At 52.2% G+C, this 21,628-nt stretch overlaps 1 protein-coding gene across 3 annotated transcripts in view; it reads left to right on the forward strand.

Moving 5' to 3' along the window:
- Ece1 (endothelin converting enzyme 1) overlaps window positions 1-21,628 on the forward strand; it is a 101,693-nt gene that overhangs the window by 32,533 nt on the left and 47,532 nt on the right. Inside the window, exons 1-2 of one of the 3 annotated variants that reach the window (XM_063288516.1) lie at window positions 8,644-8,700; window positions 15,938-16,024. In XM_063288516.1, the coding sequence (XP_063144586.1) occupies window positions 8,671-8,700; window positions 15,938-16,024 (117 nt within the window). In that variant the 5' untranslated portion in view covers window positions 8,644-8,670. Of the gene's footprint in view, window positions 1-8,643; window positions 8,701-14,960; window positions 15,800-15,937; window positions 16,025-21,628 lie in introns of those variants that run through there. The other 2 variants (XM_006239275.5, NM_053596.2) reach the window with 2 other exon arrangements.

Raw genomic sequence — 21,628 nt, forward strand, 5'->3', positions numbered from 1 at the left:
GCTCCTCTTGTCACTTGTTGTGACTCCTCTTTTAGCAAAGCCCTAACTTCCAGCGCTGGCTCTACAGAGTCTCTTCTGCTCCAGAGCCAAGCGGCTTCTGTCACTGAAGCTTCCAAGCCCGACTGACCTGATATCTTAGCTCCAGTCAGTGGGGGACAATGGAAACCTCAGCCCCCATCCTCAGCCTCACAGGCCACTTAAGTATGCATTCCTGGGCTTTTGTGTCCCCCTTCACAAATGTCACCAAGGAAGATCCCTTCTCTGGAAAAGGGTGTTTGAGATTGGGCTGGGAAAACTGAGGGGTCCTACCCCTGTCTGGCATGCCTTCCAGAAACCCTTCAGGTCAGAGACAGGCCAACCAGGCGAGGTCCAGGAGGCCCTACAGAGTCCTGGACATGGAGCCTGGCAGATGGGCTGTGTGACCTCAGGGAAGACTCTTTCTCTGGCTGAGCCTCCACCTCTCCCTTGTAAACAGGCTTTAGCCTTTGAATGAGAGGGAAAAAAAGCATTCGGGAGGTGCCCAGGCACGGAGGGCAGGCCAAGGCCTGGCCGCTGCACAAGGTCCCCGGGGCTCCTGTGTTCTCCCGTTTGCACACACAGCATCGTTCAGTGCACACTCCCCCCTCCCACCTGCTCAGAGCTTCCCTAGCTGGAGCCGCTGAAAACTTTCCAGAGCTGGGCTACCAGCCAGGGCTTCTTAAAGTCACCAGCCTCCCGCAGAGGGCTCAGCGGGGCCTAGCCAAAGCCCATCACTCACCACAGGAGATTATCACATCAGAGCCTGCAGGATGGCAGGGTGCCTGGCAGGAGCCTGGCACCAGCTCCGTGTCGGCCTGGACTGGGGAGTGACTAGGACTGCACCCCACTGTCCTGCTCTCCTTCTGAGAGAATTCGTGGGGCCAGCTCTCCGGCTTACTTCCCCATCACATCCCAGCCATGGGCATAGCAGCCTCACCACCACCATCACCCCGCAACCCAGACTAGGAGACATGGACGGAACTCTGGGCTGGATTGGGTCTGCTCACATCCCACTCTTGGTTAAGAACAGAGACTCAGGGGTGGGGGTGAGGGCGGGGGAGCCAAGCTGTGTGGAGTTCAAGTTTAGCTGTGGGACCCCGAGTGAGCAGTTTAAGCATTTCGGGCCTGTTCTCATACCTATGAAGTGCCAAAATAAGTGTCCACTGTCCCGGCTTGCTGGGAGGATAATCAGTTCTTTGTGAACTGTTCGGAAGGCAGCCTGAATGGACGGGTGAGTGGATGAGCGCTCACGTGCTCACGCGCTGCCGCCCAGACATCATCCTCGGCAGGCCCGCTATCACAACAGCTGTCTGCCATTGCTGCATAGGCCAAGAGCTTCCGGCACAGGACCTTGGGAAGCCTCCATAGTTGGGACCCTCGGGTATGAAAAGGGACATAACCTCCACTCTAGCTGGCTCTTTGCAGACTTCTTGATGACATTGTGGGGATGGGACAGAGGATCAGGCATCAGGTAGGACTTGATCCAGGTCTTCTTCAGATGACGCTGTTGGGAAACGCTTCCCCTATGCTGACACATATGCGTAGGCTCCTTCCAGGGAAGGAGACAGTGTCCCAAAGGGGAGGGTGTACCAGTGCCTCATGGGTAAGAGGGCTTGGTCACGGCTCCTTACCAAGAGCAGGCCAGCCAGCTTTCTACAAAGTGGCCTGTTCTGGACTTCCTGAGGACACAAACGGGGACCTGCTGCAGGCTTAAGAAACAGTGAGCAAGGCTGGAGAGATGGCTCAGCGGTTAAGAGCACTGACTGCTCTTCCAGAGGTCCCGAGTTCAGTTCCCAGCAACCACATGGTGGCTCACAACCATCTATAATCAGGTCTGGTGCCCTCTTCTGGCCTGCAGGCGTATATGCAGGCAGAAAGCAGTATGATGTATACATAATAAATAAATGTTTTTTTTAAAAAAAAAAAAGGAGGGCTGGAGAGATGGCTCAGAGGTTAAGAGCACTGACTGCTCTTCCAGAGGTCCTGAGTTCAATTCCCAGCACCTATTTGACAACTCACAACCGTCTGTCACTCCAATTCCAGAGGATCCATCCCACCAGCACCGGACATGCACGTGCACACAGGCCACATACCCATACACATAAATAAAATACATAAATCGTTTTTTTAAAAAAGAAGAAAACACTGAGCATGCAAGAGAGATACTGGAGGTGGGATCCCACCTCTAGCAGACTGGGTCTCTCCTCTGCCTGATTACCTCCATGCTGCAGGCCTGCCTCTCTCCTTCTATTTCCTGTCTAGAGCCCAGTGCTCAGAGCAGCCGTCTGCGTGGGCACATGCGGTTCACTCTCTTGGCTGTTGGGTCCCAGCTCCCCACTTCCTGCCGTGGGTTATTTTGCTGAGGTATGAAGAATCCATGACCTCAAACCTGGTGGGGGTAGGTAACCAGGATGGCTTTTGCAGTTCATGGTAAGGTCTCCCCAGGGTTCTCGTGTGGCTGAAGTCCTTAGACTACGCCAGTGATGTTTAAACTTTGATTTCCCAAAGCCCTCAGAGGCAGCCACTGTGCTTGCACCTTACCCACAGGGTCCTTTCTCCCTCAGAAGCCCTGTGAGGAAGGAGCTGCTGACCTCCTGTGTAGAGGGAGAAACTGAGGTTCTGAAAATGGAAGTGCTCTGGGTTTAGCATTCACCTCCTTGCCCTATCACAATTTCCAGGTGGCCCAACCTCGAAGAGGGTGCTGACCTGACATAGGAATGCTAAAGCCGGTGGCTGGCATCACATAGCCATGACTGGACAGGGTTGAGGGAGACACACACTGCACTCTGCAGAAAGGCAGAGCCTAGGTTGAAGGAGCAAAGACCACCTGGCTGGGCTGTCACCCTGCACCCAAAGTTGGCTCAGCTTTGAGCCCTTAGCACTGAGGAAGCTGACACGAGGGCATTGTGGGAGGCGCAGGCAGCTTGACAGGGAAGTCTGTTCCTGACTGTATCTCTGGCTGGGCTGCCCCACAGGGTTGGGCTTTCTCTCAGGGTCTCCCCACCCCACCGTACTGACACTGACCCGCCTCCTGAAACTCTCTTTCTCTTGCCTCAGGAGCCTTGCCTTTCAGAGGGCCTGGAGTAAGCTTCTCCTGACTCATCCTGGTCTTTCTGGTCTCAGACAATGTGTCCATATGTGTTGCCATTTTCTCCCTACACCCGCCTGACCCCCCTCCCTGCTGTCCTTTCTTTCATGAGGCCACCAGCACACTGTTAGTTCGGGAACTCAAACTGGGGTCCTGTTGCCTGGCTTTAGCTCCCAACCCCACCCCTGAGGGCTGGATCATTCAGGTCCCCTCCGCTCCCAAAGAGAATCAGTAAGGATATGTACCGCTGTTTTGCTGAGGATTAATGGGAGCATTTAAAGCACTTGGCAAGGAGCGTTTGGCTGGTAGCCAGCAAGCACTGAATAAATGGTCCGATGTGTTTGTCTCAGCCACGTTGTTTATTTTTCTCCCACACCATTCCTGTGCCTGGAGTGAGGACTGTTTCTCGTTCGATGACTCACTTTCAGTAAAAGGTTCCTTTCCTGGGTCTTGGCAGGGGCAGGACGACTGACTGACTGACTGACTGACTGACTGAATGAATGAATGAATGAATGAGTGATCGAGCAGTTGAATACCAGCCTCTTGTGCTTTGAGGAGGTTCCGAGGAGGTTTGAGTGGAGTCGGCGAGACAGATCCATCTGACTGTAAGGAGCTCCGAGCTCTGCCAGGTCTCTATTCCCAGCAGCCTCTATGGCGGGCTCATTTCCGCCTGTCCCGATGGGGGTACCGTAGCCCTCCAGGCAGAGAAACCTCTCTAAAGATGGACGCAGCTTCCGGTTGCCCCGGTGTGACCACGGCAGTGTCTGGTGCTGTTCAGCGCTGCTCCCAGATCCTATTCCAACCACCGGGCACGGGGGCTGGTGCGAGCTTCCCCTGTGCTCAGCAACTGGGTTTTTTTTTTCCACCACCCACTCATTTTCCACACCCTCAGTAATAGAAACGTCCCCACTGGCCCTCACACTGCTCCTGTGCCTCCCCGCTCTACAAGTTTGGGGTGGGCTGCTGACGTAGCACTTCTCCTACAAGCTTTTCTTAGCCCCTGTGCACCCTAGAAACATGAGTGGCTGTGCACAGTCTTAGGAGGGAGGGGGAGGTATAACGTTACCCCTAGATGGAGGTCATCGACGCCTGAGGGACAAGTCTGTTGGATACCCCACAGTGGTGAGGGCCAGAAGTGGCTTTACCCTCCGGTGTAATAGAGCGGCTCACAACTGCCTGTAACTCCCGGGATCTGATGCCTTTTCTGACCTCCCTGGCCATGCCCAAGAATGGGAGCCGGCACATGGGCATACACACAAAAATGAAAGAAAAATGCATCGTTTTTAGAAATTAAAAAAAAAATAGCAAAAATAGTCAGGCAGTGGTGGTGGTACACGCCTTGGAGGCAGAGGCAGGAGGATCTGTGTGAGTTTGAAGCCAAACTGGTTTACAGAGCAAGTTCCAGAACAGCTAGGGCTACATAGAAGAGAAACCCTGTCTTGAAAACAAAATAAAACAAACAAAACAATTTATTTTTAAAATTTTAGGGGGTGGGGTAGGGCTGGAGAGATGGCTTAGTGGTTAAGAGCACTGACTGCTCTTCCAGAGGTCCTGAGTTCAAATCCCAGCAACCACATGGTGGCTCACAGCCATCTGTAATGGGATCCGATGCCCTTTTCTGGTGTGTCTGAGGACAGCTACAGTGTTCTCATATAAATAAAGTAAATAAATCTTTAAAAAGATTTTTTTGAGACAGGGTCTCAGGTTGGCCTTGAACTCACTATCTCTGAGGATGGTCCTTCTGCCTCTACTTTCTGAGTGTACCCCACTTCCACCAGTTTACATGGTCCTGGGGACGGGATGCACAGCACCCTGGAGTCGAGACAAAGCACTTTACCAACCGGGTGACATCCCTAGCCCCATTTTAACACACTTAACTTGCCACATGCAGCTGATGGCTTCTGCTATGGACACCTTGGGTCTGTAGAGTTCTTCAAAGATCAACCATTCACAGCCTTACACTCTGGGTCTCAATCTCTGCCGTGTGGCCTGCCCTGGGCAAGGAGAGCCAACTGATTGCCGGGGAAACAGCTCACCCGTCTGTGTCACACTTAACAGGCTGAATCCTCACACCCAAAGGACTCAGGCCCTGCTGGGACCTCCAGCCCCTCCCCACCAGGCTTCCCTACCCGTTTCTTTTCTACGGAGGCGCCTGTCATTTGCACAGGGTAAAACTTGCAGGTGACAGCGGGATGTGTTTCGGCAAGCACACACATATGTGCAAAACACCGCAGTGAAGTCAAGATGGGACACTTCCAGAATGTTCCAGTTCTCAGTCTTGCTCCATTCTAGGAAGTCTGAGGTTACCACTTTCCAGAGCGTCAGTCACCATTGATTAGCTGGCCTGGCTTCAAGCCTCACGTGAATCATTTTCCCACATTTGACAGAGAGGCTCCTAGCAGGAGGCGTCTTTTCTCTTTGGATTGTGTCATGGCGCCAACATGGTGAAAAGGAGCCACCAGGCCTGGACCTCAGAACTGGGAGGAGTGAGGCCAGGCCGTGATGCCCTGGGGACCTGTGGCCTGACACTGAAGGCATCTGTCCTTCAGCTCCGTGAGAATGGGGACCTAGCAGTGTTCCTGTGTTTCTGTTTTCTTTTTAACAGAGAAAAAAATTTAAAATATTGATTTCTAATGTAAAACCCTTTCTGTGCTGGTATTTTAAAAAGGTTGACACGTCCGAAGGCCAGATTTGACCAGCTGGCAGTGAATGGGAGCCTGTATTCGGCACTGACAGGAACAGCTGATACTTGGTCCAGCCCTTCCTTCCTTTGTCTCAGGTCCTTGTCCTGTGAACTCATTTAATCCTTGTAATGACTTCTAATAAATCCTTCTTACAGTTGAGCTGGCTTAGCCACGGGCAGGGATTGAGAGCCTGGCCCGGGCTATAGACCAAGTCCCAGGATGACCAATGTTTTGAACCCTGAAGGTTCTAGGGACTGACTTCCTGTCCATTACCCATACTCCTTTGAAGATTCAGGGAAGATGATGCTTCTTTGTGTGGTGATGCCCCCTGAGGGGCAGCTCTGCCAGCCAGTGAGGTGCTGTGTCCCTGGAGAGGCCTGAGAGGGCCTGAACCCTGCCCACTGAGACGCCCCTGGCATGGACCCATTTCTCATGTGGGTGCTTTCCTAGCAGGCAGGTGATGGGACCCCGACTTTAGCAGTGCAGGAATGGCAGTGGGGTGAGGCGAGGAGGTTGGGAGCCTGGTAGATGCCTGATGAGAGGTTGCGGGAGGTATGAAGTGGGGCCCAGCCCAGGAAGGCAAGGGTGGAATCAGACAGGGCCAGGATGTGCTGCTGCCTCAGGGGTGCTAGGGGCCGGGCACCCACACTTCCCGGGGATGTGTTGAGACAAGCCTGCTACCTGGAGAAGCAGAGGATAAGGATCGCTGGCAGGGTAACCATCTGCGTCCCAGAGGAGTGCTAAAAATGGAGTCCCATCCCGACTCTCACTCCAGAGTCCTTGTTGCAGGGTCTGTGGGTCCTCCAGGGAGAAAAACATCTGTAGTCTCTAGCTTTTGGAAGATGATGGAAGAGCTAGCAGATGTGTCCCCGTGGCCCTAGCCTGCCTTCGAGTCCCTGAGTGGGTGGGTATCCAGTGGGTGCTGAATAAGCGCTTGCTGTTTGTTTTGTTTAAACTGAATTTCCCAGTTTGCATCTCACTTTTGAGATGTGCAATGTTATCACTATCCAGAACTGTTCTTGTTAACTATTGGTTTTTCAAGACAGGGCTTCTTCTCTAGGTAGGCATGGCTGTCCTGGAATTCGCTCTGCAGACCAGGCTGGCCTTGAACTCAGAAGTCCACCCGCCTCTACTTCCCGGGTGCTGGGATCAAAGGTGTGCACCACCATGCCTGGCTTCTCTACCCAGAGTTCTGAGAGGCACAGGGTCACACGGCTAGAGGTGGTAGCTGGTGGGAAGGAAGTATACAGGGTAGTCAGTGCCAGCCTGGGGCATGGGCCAGAGGCTAGGCCCAGGGCTCTACCTCTCAGAAAACTGTGATGCAATGCTGGGTGCCAATGCTGTGGTCTGGGAAAGACCTCACGCTGGCTGTGTCCCCTCACTCTGAAGTTTTTGGAGCCTCGGTTTCTCAATCTGTGAAATGGAAAGAGCCCTGCCTATCCTGACAGGTTGCAAGGAAGGCCCAGCTTAAAGTGCATATTCACAGAACCTCTGTGAGGTGGCTGTGAAATGGCAGTGGTCTCTTAAGGACGGGGACAGACAGGTCCCCAGTCTAGCTCAGTGGAGCTTAATCTGCATTCCAGAATTCCCCATAAAAGAGACACCGGGCCTCATCGGACCTTTTTGTTCATTTCAGACAGGGTATTATATTGCTAGTCCAGGCTATCTTCCAGTTCTATGTAGCTGAGGATACCCTTGAACTTCTCATCCTCCTGGGCCACCTTTCCTAGGCCTTTATATTTTGGATGCTGGCTGAATTTTGTGTTAAATTACTTTATTTTAAGCCTACAACCGTTTTGTCTGTATGTATGTCTGTGTACCACGTGTGTATCTGGTGTCTGCAGATGCCAGAGGAGGGTTTCTATCCCCTGGAACTGGAGGATGGTAATGAGTCACCATGCGGGTGCTGGGAATCAAACCTCTACAATAGCAGGCAGTGCTCTTAACCACTTAACCACTGAACTATTACTCCAGCCCCGAACTGACACTCTCTCTCTCTCTCTCTCTCTCTCTCTCTCTCTCTCTCTCTCTCTCTCTCTCTCTTTTCTTTAAGATAGTCCCTTATATCCTCTGGCCTCCAGCTTAGTATGGTGCTGTAGATGGCCTTAAACTTCTACTCCTCTTGCCTATCCCCTCACTCGCGTGTAGGCTCACAGGGGTGCACTACAGTATCTGTTGTCCTGTTCTGGGAGTCGAACCAGAGCTTCTTAAGCCTGTATCAACTGAGCCACACCCTCAGTCACTCCAGCACCTCTGGTTGTGTTAAAGGGCAAGTTGATGTGAGATCTGTCATGTCACCATGTCACCTTCTGGTCCCCCAGCCATCACCTTAGTCATCACTTGCTGCCTGAGGACTAAGAAACGTTTGTCTTTCGCTGGCTGTGTGTCCTTGGGCAAGGGAATGGGCCTCTCTGAGCTTCCTTCTCAACCTTGAGAAGGACTTGTACCCACCTCTGACCTCAGTCGGGGTTGACAGGAACGACCACAGAAGTTGGTTGTCTCAGGGTTCAGAAACCTGGGTGTGCATAAGTTCCCGTCCCATCGGTTTCTTCCTCTTCCCAGCCGCAGCCTGCCCACCAGGGTAACACAAATACTAATTACCACCACTTCCACAGACTGCTTCCTGGTTGAACCTAATTATGGAGCAGGTCAGTCACGTTGTAAATATCATTAAACCAGACAGATTAGCTTTGTCCTGAGTTTTACATGATTAGATCAGCAAATTGTTCCAGCACCCTCGGCCTCTTCAGCCTGTGACACAGCCTGGCTGTCCCTCACAAGGGTGCTGGAGCACCAAGGTGCAGGTGTCTGTCTGTGACTCTGGACTCAGGGCTAGCTCCCTGCTCTGCCTTGTGCACAGTGCTCGGAGAAGGCTGGGAGATGATGCCTGAGGTGGACAGGAACAAACAGGTGGGAAGAGGGAAGGCGGGAGGTGCTGGCTGCTCTTGTGGTAGAAATGTCTGCTGTGTGATAGAACCCCCAGGGATGGCACCCAGACTCAGTGGTTTTTCCAGATGTGTGGCTGTTGGGCATGTGTGAGCACTCCTGTGCAAACACCCTCTGTGTGAGCACCCCCTGTGTGAACACCCTCTGTGTGAACACCTCTGTGTGAGCACCCCGTGTGTGAGCACCCCCTGTGTGAGCACCCCCTGTGTGAGCACCTCTGTGTGAGCACCCCCTGTGTGAGCACCTCTGTGTGAGCACCCCTATGTGAGCACCCTCTGTGTGAGCACCCCCTGTGTGCAAACACCCCCTGTGCGAACACCCTCTGTGTGAGCACCCTCTGTGTGAGCACCCCCTGTATGAGCACCCCCTGTGTGAGCACCCTCTATTTGAACACCCACTGTGTGGACACCCTTTTAGTTTTACCCATAGTCTTCCTTTTACCCTCCTGAAGAGCTGACCCTTTCCCAGCATGCCACCTGCAAGGGGACAGTGACTGAATGCCACTTTCCTGCTAGGCTCTGAACTGAGCGCCTTCCTTAGCCCAGCACACATAACGACCCTGCGTGCTAGGTCCTTCTCCCATCCCCATGAAATGATGAAACCCAAAGTACAGGAAGTGACTGAGATACCAAAGCCACGCTGTGTTTAGATTGAGACACTGAAGGCAGGTTTGTGAGGAGCGGAAAGGGGGCCTGGTGAAGCCCTGGAAGGCTGCCTGGAGGAAGAGTTTTGAGCTGAGGAGTTAGCTGGTTGTGGACATGCAAAGGCTTGGAACCTGTGTGTTAGACGGCTGGACCCTGTGTTTTTCTGTTTCCTGTGTGCATGGGTGTGGATCTGTGAGGAGTGAAGCAGGAGAGATGCTAAGAGTCTGGTACAACACATGCCCAGTTGGTCCATGTTGACTTGCACACCTAAACCCAGGAGACCCTGAGGGGAGCCACTGTCAGCTGCTTTGGTGCCCATGGTAAAGGTGGCCCAGGCCTGGCCGTCCTCTGTGAAGGTGCCAGTCGGCAGTTTGCATTCTGTACCCCCAGGAAGTTAGTCTGTTATCAGGAGACGGGCTGGATCTTGTCGGTAAATTTACATCTTTGTACCCAGAGTTCAGTAGGAGATGAGCCTCAGGGACTAGAAGGCTAGTAGAAATGGCTTTCTGGGGGAGCTGAGCCGCTGGGGCTGTGACTGGAAACCAGAGGTGACTGATGGGGACCTCCTGCTGGGCCTCCGGAGAGGGTGGTTTCCTGGTTGAGGTCCGAAAGTCAACAGGGGCCAAGGGGGCATGCGTAGTCACTGTCATACTGTACACGAACACAGTGACCCACTCTCCAGCAGGGCTGCCGTGTGTCTCAGAGGGAGCCAACCTCCCCTGTGTATTCTAACCTTGGGTGGTTCCCTAGACCTAGGCTTTAGTACCCCACCCCACCCCACCCCACACCCCTCTTCCGCCTCTTGCACAACATCCCCATTCCCTTCGCATGCTGGCGCCGTGAGAACTTTTGGTGGCTCAAAGCCAACTCTTCTTCCCCAACCTACTGGGTTCTAGCCCTCTATCCCATAGCTCAGATGGAGTGCCCTGTGACCTCCAAAGAGCCTGGCTCAGAGCTAGTCCCTGGTGAGGAGCCACAAGAAAAGGAGGAACGAAGGAAGAGAGAGGCCTCAAGAAGATGAGGAGAATTCGAGGTCCAGTCTTAATTGTGTTCGTTGGCAGGCCTCCATCTCCAAACCTGTGAAATGGGTGTCCCAGGACTGGCCCCGCAAAGGGATCATATAGACATGAGTAAGATTAAGCCATAAAGGAACCTTGGACCTAGGTGCAAGTGACTTGGGGGGTGGCTTATCACTTATAATAATAATAATGATTATTGTTGTTATTATCATCATCATCATCGTCATCATCATCATCCAAAGCCTTGGACATGCAAGGCAGGTACTCTATGACTGAGCGCTATCGCTAGCCTTGGTCAGTTATATTTGCTTATTGTTTTGGTTAAGACAGTGTATGTGCCTTCTCACATAGGCTCAATGCACACACACACACACACACACACACTCACACACATGCACACACACGCACATGCACACACATGCACATGTGCACGCATGAATGCGCCCACACATGTGCACACATGCTGTGGGACAACAATACAAATAACACAGACACCTGCCGTGGAGCCAGCCCTGATCTAAGCACTCATTTATCTCTGTTACCTCATTATGTATCGCAACACTCGTGTGTGTGCGTGCGTGCATGCGTGTGTGTGTGTGTGTGTGTGTGTGTGTAGCATGTTAATAACCCAGTTTTCCAAATGATACAACTGAAGCACAGAGACAGTCTCTGGACCAAGCTCACACAGCCAGAAGGTGGCCGAGGTTTGAAGTGAGCGCTTTGGCAGGCTCCATCTTCACGCCTGTTGAATGAGCGTGTACTGGGTGACACGTAACATCTCACGTATCCCAGCCTGTTGCTGGCAGAGATAAATGATGGGCGCTCGGCCACGAGGGGGGCCCCGCCCCCGGAGAAATGGAGACTTAGAATGTGAAAACAGCTCAGGGTGTGGCTTCCCAGCCCTGGCTGGGAACTCCACTCTCTTTGTTGCCCCCGACACGCTCCAAGATTCCCCACAGATCCCTGCCTTGGGCAAACCAACCACAAGAGCCATGTGAGTGACTCAAGCTGTTGGGGCCCGTGGGATTCCTGGGTACCACCAGGCCTTTGTCATCAGAAACATGAGAGCATCTTTGTCTTGCCTGTGCTCTACCCAGACCCATGATGGCCACCGCAGAGTTTCTAGGTCTGCCACCATCTCATCTGGTTCTTGTCACTTTCCCTGTACAGCTGGGCATTGGAGACCCAGGACCCACATTCCATAGGGAGCAGCCATTCCCACTTCACCGCTCTTGATCTCAGCCAAGCCCTTCTTGTGAGTTCCAGGCCCAGATGCAGCCCAGATTGGGGAGGGGGGGCTCCCCATAAAGCAGTTCTGCTTTCCTGAGGCTCTGGCAGGGTGTGGCACCCGTATGACCACAAATGAGGCCATTAAAGCAAGCCCTGGCCGTTCCACCAGCCCAGGGCCTAGTCTTCCCAGGGCATCCAGACTCCATGAAGTGCCCAGCGGAAGTAGTTGTGCCTGCCACAGAGAACACAGACCCTGGTATCCAGGAGGCAGGCTTGTGATCTGACTCTGATCCTGACTGACTTGCTATGTGGCCTGGCCTCCTGGGGGACAGCTTAAGGAAGCCAGAATGGGTTGGTTTGCAGGTAGGTAGGAAAGCTAATATTCCAGCTACCTCAGAGTCCAGCCAGGGCACTGGAGGGGTGAATCTTCCCTGACCCTCGGTCATCTATTTGAGTAGAGATAAAAATGTTGGCTGAGAGGGCCAAAGGGCTCTGAAACAAGAGAGACACATCTTAAGTGACACCCAGTAGGTGAAGGGGCTGCTTACCACCGCCCCTTTCTCTGTGGATGGAAGACTCACCTGCTGGGCTAGCTTGGGTGGCAGGAATGGGGCGTGGCTTTCGTGGGCTGAAAAATCGTTCTGCAATGTTTATTTCGCTTGAGAGGTACTTGGTCCTCTTATGTCACTTAGCCACTAATAGCCAAGGTGGGGTGGATGGGATGTGGTTGTCCATTTGCACCTTTGCTCAAGCACCTAGAGGCCACGGCCCCAGACTGGGCGCTTGAGGGAGTAGAGCAGGCTCTGTTTTCAGCACGCCCCTATCTGAAGAGATGCCTGGTTTAGAGAGGCAGCATGGGGAGGAGACTGGAGGGACACATGGGGGTGGGGGATGGGGGTGGGAGTGGGAGGTAGATGCTGTCAGTGGTCAGGAGGTTTCCCAGAAGGAGAAGTCTCTGAAATGAACTGGAAGTGAGGGAGGAGCCATTGTTTAACCTGACCACCAGCTGTTTCCCATAGTTCCGGTTTTGTTCTGCGTGAGAGGGGCCAAGAAAACCTATAAAAGAGAAAGGGTACCAGGCTGAGAGGACAAAATAGGGGGCAGTGGTCTTCACTTCCCTGGTCCTCCTAGGTCCCAGGGGAGGTGCTGGGGGAAACCAGAACTCTTTTCCTTGGTGATTGATTAGCACCTGTCAATGTAACCAAATCTCTGGTTTTGGAAAACCCTTAGATGGTTCTCTCCCCTGGAGTGAACTCCTCCACCCACTGGGGAGAGGGCCATAAGATTCAAGAGTTTGGTTAAGTTTGGTGGTTAAGAGCACTGGCTGCTCTCAGAGACCCAGGTTCCGCTCCCAGCACCCACCATGAAGTGCACCACATGTGTGCAGTGCCTGTTGTGGCCAGAAGAGGGCATCTGAACCTCTGGAACTGGAGTTACAGAGCTGAACCCGGATCCTCTGCAAGGGAGCAGCAAACGCTTTTAAACACCAGATTTTTTTCCACGGGAATTTGAAGGCACTTCAAGGCCTCGACACTACTGGCTCCACCATTCAGCTTAGGAAGTGTTGTTAAGCCCCTACTCCATGCTTGGAGATGGGGAGGCTTTCACAAGGGCCCAGGAGCTGTAGGAAGAGCTTGTGATTCTCAGAGAGAGCACCAAGCAATAAACACCCAAAATATTAACTGAGTGCTGGCAGATGTAATGTAGAAGTGCACACTTGCCCTCCCAGACCTTGGAGAGTGGAGGCAGGAGGATTGTGAGTTCCAGGCTCACGTAGGCTACATGATTAGACCCTCCTCCCAAACCAAGCCAAACCAAACCTAACAGATGATAAGAACTATAAGGAAGTAAAAGGCTGCTGTAAGAGAATTCGGGGAGCTACTTGGGGTGATTTGAACATTTAAGCAGGTGGCCTTTAATCTGAGTGTCTGAAACTGGCTGTGGGAGGAGCAAAGATTAGGAAAGAATGTTCCAGATGGAGGGAGGGAGCAGCTACAAAGGACTTGGCTAAGAATGAGCAACTTAGTTGTCTGCAGATCTAAATGAAAGCCATAGGGGAGATCTGGGGCCTTGGTGGGTCACATCTGAAGGGGGAGGTCAGAAATGGGCAGCCCAGAGCCTGGCAAAAGGTTAGGGAACACAGAAGCCTTTGAAGCAGGGGTAGTGTGATGAGAATTTCATTTAGAATGGCTGGTTGACTATGGCGGTGGTCGAGTGGGCTGTCAGAGGGAGAGTCCTGGGGATAACTCAATGGTTCTTCAAGCTCGGCTGAGCTGTCCAAGCATAGGAATCCTCTGGAGCCACTTTCCTCACTGGCCCCTCCCCCTGCCTGGGACAACCACCTCACCCCTCCACACTGGCTCTCTTGCATATATGCCCAACAGTGAGAGCCAAGTTGGGACAGAGCAGGAATGGTGCTTTGGAGGGATTGCTCAGTGGTTAAAGCACTGCCTGCTCCTCTGGGTTAAGTTTCCACCCCCACCTCCACTACCAAGGGATCCAGTCCCCTATTGTAACCTCCATGGGCACCAGGCATGCATGTGATACCTAGACAGACAGACAGACATGCATGTGTGTGATACCTAGACAGACAGACAGTCATGCATGCGTGTGATACCTAGACAGACAGACATGCATACATGTGATACCTAGACAGACAGATAGGCAGGCATATGATGCTTAGACAGACATGCATGCATGTGATACCTAGACAGACAGACATGCATGCATGTGATACCTAGACAGACAGATAGGCATGCATATGATGCTTAGACAGACATGCATGCATGTGATACCTAGACAGACAGACATGCATGCATGTGATACCTAGACAGACAGACATGCATGTGATACCTAGACAAACACACACAGACACAGACACACACACACACACACACACACACACACACTTTTTTTTTAAAGCCTAAAAAAGAGAAAAGAAATGTCTCTTTAGAAAACTGAAAGTGTTTGAGTGACTTAATACAAGTGACTGGTACCTTTTGGGAAACTAGGTTAGACCTTTGGGACCCTAGGTGGGAGAGGAGATATCTGGTGCATCGTCCCTGTCAGAGACCACTGGATGGTGGTCACGGGAGATACCCCTGACAAGGGAGGAGACACTTAAAAGAGTTCTCTACTCCTGAAACCTGGCTTTACCTACCTGGGTTTCTTTAAAGTATGTTTAAAGTAACATGACTTTTGCTCTGCTCCAAAGCTATGAGGTTTTATTTGCTTTTGCTATATTGGGGATGAAACTGAGGGAGTGGGCCACCACTGAGCCACATCTCCCAACACAGTCCAAAGCAATGATTCCCACCCCACCCCCACTTCGTTTTTTTTTTTTTTTTAAGAGTTCACTATGTAGACCAGACTGGCCTTGAACTCAGAGATCTGCATGTCTGTCTTCCACGTACTGGGATGAAAAGATGTGCACAGCCATGCCCTCCCCCCTTTTCGCTAGAACTTAGATCATTATTTGTGTGTGTGTGTGTGTGTGTGTGTGTGTGTGTGTGCGCGCGCGCGCGCGCACATATCCATGAGTGTATGTTTAAAACACATGTAGAGGGCAAAGGTCAACCTGTGGGAGAGACTTGGTCTCTCCTTGCATCTTATGGATCCTGGAGATGCACTCAGATGCCCGGATTTAAATGCAAGCACTTTACTGGCTAAGCCATCTGGCTGGCCCATGAAGCAAAGATTCTGGATGTGTATGGGAGGGCTATGTCCTTTGAGGGAGGGTGGCAGACTTCCAAATTCACTCAGCAGTTTTCATCCTGTCAGAGGACTTTCTTAGAATCGTGTGAACTTCATTCAGAACTCAGGCTTTAAAACTCCCAAATTAAGAGGGAAAAGGAACCGAGATGAGCGGAGGGGGCGGGGGTGTTTCCTGGCTTTACCTTTCCGTGCTAGCCTTCCATTGGGGACCTCATTGTGAAAGAAACCTCTATGAGGCTCTGCCCTGCCAGCTAGTCTACCCCACCCCAACTCTCGCGGAAGGCCTGGGAGAGGCACGTGCCTAGCAGGCCACGCCCACCTCCCAGCGGGAACCGCCCCCAGCAGTCCGGCGCGTGGAGACAGGAGCTCGAGGGGACCCGACCCAGATTGGGCGTCGCGGGGTGCAACATGCGGACCGTGTGGCCGCCTCTGGCCGCCGCGCTGGCCGCTCTGGGGGTGAGGCGGGCGTGGCGCGAGGGGAGGGCCATCCATCCGTGGGCTGATCTCGGGTGGCCGGGGCGGGGCGCCGGGGCCCGCTTCCCCATTTGGGCAATGGAGACGCTGAGGGAGTCCGTACTGCACTTGGCATTGCAGATGTCATCCTACAAGCGGGCCACGCTGGACGAAGAGGATCTGGTGGACTCACTCTCCGAGGGCGATGTGTACCCCAATGGCCTACAGGTAGGAACTCTGACCCTTGTTGGTTCAGCAGTGTCCCGGTTCGGGCATGCGCAGTCTTGCGTCTCCTCCCCGCATCAGTCCATAGGGGAAGGAGATGATGGGGTCGTGCACCCAGCAGCTGTGTCCCAGAGGACCCCTTCCTGTGCAGCGGTGCTCTGAGGCTGGCTTCCATCCCACTTTCAGCCCCATCCATCCCAAGACCTGGGCCACAACTCAGATGCAGAGTTGAAGCCCTGAACTCTCCTGCCCTGAACTTTTCACGGAACAGCCTAAGGTGGTGGGAATGGTGATGGGGAGGAACTCACCCGGGGTTATAGGGACCCAGCCCCCAGCACCAACAATCTAAAGCTATCCCAGCTTCAGTTTGGCGGGGTCCGGCCTCCCTAGTGTCCTAACTCTGAAACATTACCCCTTTTTTCTCTCTCTTCTCTCTGACTACCTCAGTTAACGGGGAGGGGGGGTGGGGTGAGGTGGGGAGTAGGGTGGCCTTCTGTCCTCTCTGTCATTTATCAGCTTACTCCAGAGGAAGCCTGGTTTCTTCCCTTTAGGGTCTGCCCCTCTGGGAATCTCCAGAAACTGACGTGACATCAAATCTCTGGCTTGACGGGGGTGTGGGTGGGGTGGGGTGTGCCCAGACTTTCTCCTCTCCTCTGCCTGGAGCAGAGCTTTCTGGCCAAGCCAGAACTTGGGTAAGGTTTATACATGGGTGGGTAAGCTAGGTTTTGAATAGGAACACCCAGGGCAGTTGTGTGACCCAGCTCCTGAGAAACCATTCCTGGGTGAGCTAGAACCAAGGGGATTTCTGCTGTCTTGGCCAAAGGTGGGATAGAGAAGAGTCTTGGGAACCTTGTGAAGATCACTTACTCAAAACTTATCTCACGGCTGTGCACAGGAGGGGAGCCTCAGCATACCAGGCTCAGCTCCTGTCAAGCACAGGTGTAGGATGGTGGAAATTCCAATCTTGGGTCCTCTGGTTAGTGCCTTACATAAGAGTACAGGGGCTCTCAGCCAGCTTCTTCTCCCAAATGTCCCCGAGTCACTCACTGGAATGTGGCCCCCTCCCTGCAACATCCCCAGAGCACAGATGTATTTCTCTCTCTCCCTCTACCCCTCCCCCTCCCTCTTCCCCCCTCCTCTCCCTCTCTCTGTCTCTCTCTCTTCAGGCCTCATCTGTAAGGTAGGATAAGGGAAATGGAGTGACGGTGGCGTCACTGTTTTGTGACCCATGAGGTAAGGGCCAGTAGCCATGTGGTACCCATACCACAGGTGCCAAAGCTGAGGCACTGGAAGGGGATGAAGCATCCTTGTTGTGTGGGATGAACCTCATTCAGTCTTGGTGTCCCCACAGCAAGCTGCCTGTCTATGCAGAAAATGCAGGAAGGTTGATGAGAATTTGGGGGTGTTTCTGTGGATGCCCTGCAGATCTTGTTCCAAGCCTCCATGAGTTCCCCAGAGTAAATACCAGCTAGCTGGTGGCTCACTCTGTTAAGAGCCACCGTCTCCTGCTCTCCCCTCCTTTTCCTTCCCCTTCCCTCCCCTCCCTTCCCCTACTCTCTCCTCTCCCATCTCCCCCTCTCCATTATAACCCAAGCTTCCTCCTAATTCCAGACCTTTAACCTCCTAGTGCCAGGATTACAGATGTGTACACCAGACCTGGCTGTATTATGAGGCAGAGTTCTCTCATAGTTTAACGCTTTAAGTCTTTTGGGTTTTTAATTCAGTATAAATGTTTTATATCTTTATTGGCCAATTAAGACCAATGTAAAAAAAGGGTTTAAGGAGTTGGGGATATGACTCATTGGTAAGGAAGCTTGACTTGCATGCTTAAGACCCTGGAAATGGTTCTCTAACAACATCTACACACACAGGTGCATGCACACTGTACACACACACACACGCGCGCACCCCCCCACATACACACTCACATGCACACACATACACAGAGGCTTTTTTTTTTAAGATATATTTATTTGTTCGATGTATGTGAGTACACTGTTACTGTCCTCAGACACACCAGAAGAGGGCATTGGATCCTATTACAGATGGTTGTGAGCCACCATGTGGTTGCTGGGAATTGAACTCAGGACCTCTGGAAGAGCAGTCAGTGCTCTTAACCGCTGAGCCATCTCTCCAGTCCCCAGAGGCTTTTTTTTTGGTTTTTTTTTTTTTGGTTTTTTTTTTTTGGTTCTTTTTTTCGGAGCTGGGGACCGAACCCAGGGCCTTGCGCTTCCTAGGTAAGCGCTCTACCACTGAGCTAAATCCCCAGCCCCACACAGAGGCTTTAAAAAGAAACTAATCCACTTATAAATAATGAGTTCTAGTATTTTATATATTTAAGTGTGTGTGTGTGTGTGTGTGTGTGTGTGTGTGTGTGTGTGTGTATTTTGGGGGGATGTATCTAACTTAGGACCCTTTGCTAACATGAGCTCTGCCAGCTTCTGCCTTGAATACACACACATACAAACACACACACATTCTTTTTTTTTTTTTCTTTTTTTCGGAGCTGGGGACCAAACCCAGGGCCTTGTGCTTGCTAGGCAAGCGCTCTACCACTGAGCTAAATCCCCAACCCCCACATTCTTTTTTTGAGAAGACTCTCAACTCTATAAACCAGCCCAGCCTTTGACTTGAAATCCCCCCACTGTTCTCCCCGTCACACCACCACACCTGGCCTGTGTGTTTGCATTTTGTTACATTTTTGTTGATTGTCATCGTTTTGTTTGTTTTGTTTTGTTTGAGACAGGGTCTCCTATAGCTGAGGCAAGCCATGAACTTACTGTGTAGCCAAAGATGGTCTTGAACTTATGATCCCTCTTCTGCCTCCCACACCCTGGGGATCCTGGCATGCACTTCCACACTCTGTTGTATGCAGGCCTGAGGACCAAATCCAGGGCTCACTGTTTGCTGAGCTCTTTGCTCCAACCCTCTGAGCACACAGTTTAAAGCTATGTGGCCCTGTCAGTCGGTCAGGAGCTTTTGAGACCCAAAAGCACCTCACCCATACGGCCTTCTTTACAAGATGCATTGTTGCTGTTAAGCCGCCTCTCAGAGCTGCTGCTAAGATTCAGATGAGGCAATAATGATTTAAAAATAAAAAAAAGAAAAGGTCTATCTAGTGCTCTGAAAATGGAATTAGTTGTCACAGATGCTTACTGTGCCTAATACCTCAGTGATGCCCCAGGTAAAATAGTATTTTCCCTCCTAAGCTCTTCTTTATAAATACCAGAGAGAGACAGAGACAGACAGACAGTCAGACACACATAAAGGCGCACAGACACACAGACACAGACAAATACGCATAGACACACTAGACAGAAACACACACCGATTGCAGTAGCTTGAGGAAAATACTGGCGATCACACCTGCAGCCAGCCTGGGAAACTACATCTGTCTACTGAACACATCTGGTTACTTCCGGGGTGGGGGGGGGAATTAAGCAGCAGGAAAAACTGAGATACAAAAATCTGAGACCCTCACCTTCCTACTGTCTGCAGAGCACTGTCTTTGGGGAGTGCTTTGAAGGACAGACCCTCTTAAGACTTTCAAACAACTTCCCCTTGCAGGATGGGACCTTCAGCTCTGTACACCAGTCATGGCGTAAGACTCTTGGGCAGAGGGTTCTAGAATCTGAAGTGGTCACGGACACCTGGGGACTTCACCCCAGCTTCCTAGCATTTAGAGTTGGGAGACAGGCTTGGGGTTGCCTCTGTGCACCCTTCAGCGTCCTGGCTGGTCTCCTCTCCTCCATGCTGGAGAGCTGGCTATTCCTTTGGGAAGACAAATATTTCCCAAGACTGATTCCTCTTAAAGGTTGTCACCGTTCCTTCAGGGTCAGGCATGGATGGGCAGGTGTCAGGTGGGACATTTGGGGAGACATCATAGTTCTGCTCAGGGGTCACCCTATGGTCTCAGCCAAAAGTCTACCTCATGGAAACTTTACTGGAAGGAACTTGCCCAAAATGGCACCCCCCACGGAGGCAGGGGCCCCCTGCGAGGCTGAGCTGTCACGCTCTGCCTCCTCTGAAAGGCTGAGTCTGAGGCACAGAACCCTCTGGACTGTAAGGGGTGGCATCTCAGCCAGCGCTTTGGCAGACAACCCCTGTTTGCTGGCCCATGAAGCCAGGTTGTCGGGGGCCCTTAGACTCTGAAAGCTTACTTAGCCTGGTTCCCACCCCTGTGCTGCTGGCTCTTCTCCTGGGCCCTGGGGCAGGCACCCCTCCTCACCTGCAGAACTCGTTTTTTGGTGTAAGCCTAGGTGAGCCAGGCACTCACTTCTGTAACTGAATATTTATCCTCTCTTGTAATGGGCTTTGTTCCGCAGCTCTGCAAACCCTGGGAACGCCAGGGCTGGATACCTCTGCATTTTCCCTCCCACTCTTGTCTCCCCCTTTCTGCTGCTGTCTCTAGTTCCATCCCTCTTCCTGTTCCTCATCCCTCCCCTCTGAGGGCATCGCTCTCCTATCACCACCCCTTACTTTCTGGCTCCACCTGACAGCGTTAAATAACCCTAAGCCTGCCAATGGACTGAGGGTCCAAAGTGGCTCTAACTCCACCTTTGGGTTATCAGCTCTGTACCTTGGCCAACAGCCACTTCCCAGTCAGCTCTCTCAAGATGAATTGGGATGTCCACCTCTAAGCTACTGCCCTCTAAGCCACCACAGCCTCGTCTCCGACGGTTAGCCTGCCCTCGTTTCTAAAAGAAAACATGAAAACACACAATTCCCTGTGACCTCATTTCGTGGGATCCTCCCCAGGGTGCAGGTGTTGGGGGTGGGGCTCAGGGGAAGGGGCAGAATGGTACCCTGATACCACCCAGACCCGTCCACTGGGATTCGCCCAGCTCACTCTGGTGCCAGCCTGAAGCTTTGAGGTAATGGCTGCCCCCAGGAGCTGCTCCTGTTTCCCTTAGCCCCTCAGAGACAAGGCTTGTCCAGAAACCCAGGAGCGCTTGGCCCAGCAACGAAAGTCAAACAGGGAACATGGCAAAGGTTACTGACCCCATTTTCAAATCTCGTTTGCAGTTCTTAGTGGGAACTGAGACTTTTTAATTCCATTCTGACTTCATTCTAAATTAATCCACAGCGGAAGCCATCTGTTTAAATTCAACACTTAGTCTGACATAGAACAGTGATGTCCCTGCCTGCCTGTTTTCTCTCTGGGGTCAGTGGGGCCTCACGGGCAGGACCTGGGCAATCTGGGGAGATGCTTGTCTCATTGTGCTGTCACTTCTGCCCCATAAGCCCCCACTAGCTGTGCCTCCTCTGGAGCTCACACAAGCACGGCGCAAAAAGGAAAAAAGAAAAGTCAGCCGTCAGACACGTGCAGGTCACTAGTCATTTGTTTCCTTCTGGGTTCCTTTTTTTTTTTTTTTTTTTGGTTCTTTTTTTTCGGAGCTGGGGACCGAACCCAGGGCCTTGCGCTTCCTAGGCAAGCGCTCTACCACTGAACTAAATCCCCAACCCCTCTGGGTTCCTTTTATCTGCCGCCTCTTCCTTCTCCTTCACCTCCCTGTTGTCTCTGTATCTGCTTGCCTCCTTATCCCACTCACCACAGCACTCCAGTGTCCCTCCAAAGTGGCATTTCCCTCCTTTTCCCCAAAGCTG

The sequence above is a fragment of the Rattus norvegicus genome, chromosome 5 (assembly GCF_036323735.1).
Source record: "Rattus norvegicus strain BN/NHsdMcwi chromosome 5, GRCr8, whole genome shotgun sequence".
NCBI classification, from domain to species: domain Eukaryota; kingdom Metazoa; phylum Chordata; class Mammalia; order Rodentia; family Muridae; genus Rattus; species Rattus norvegicus.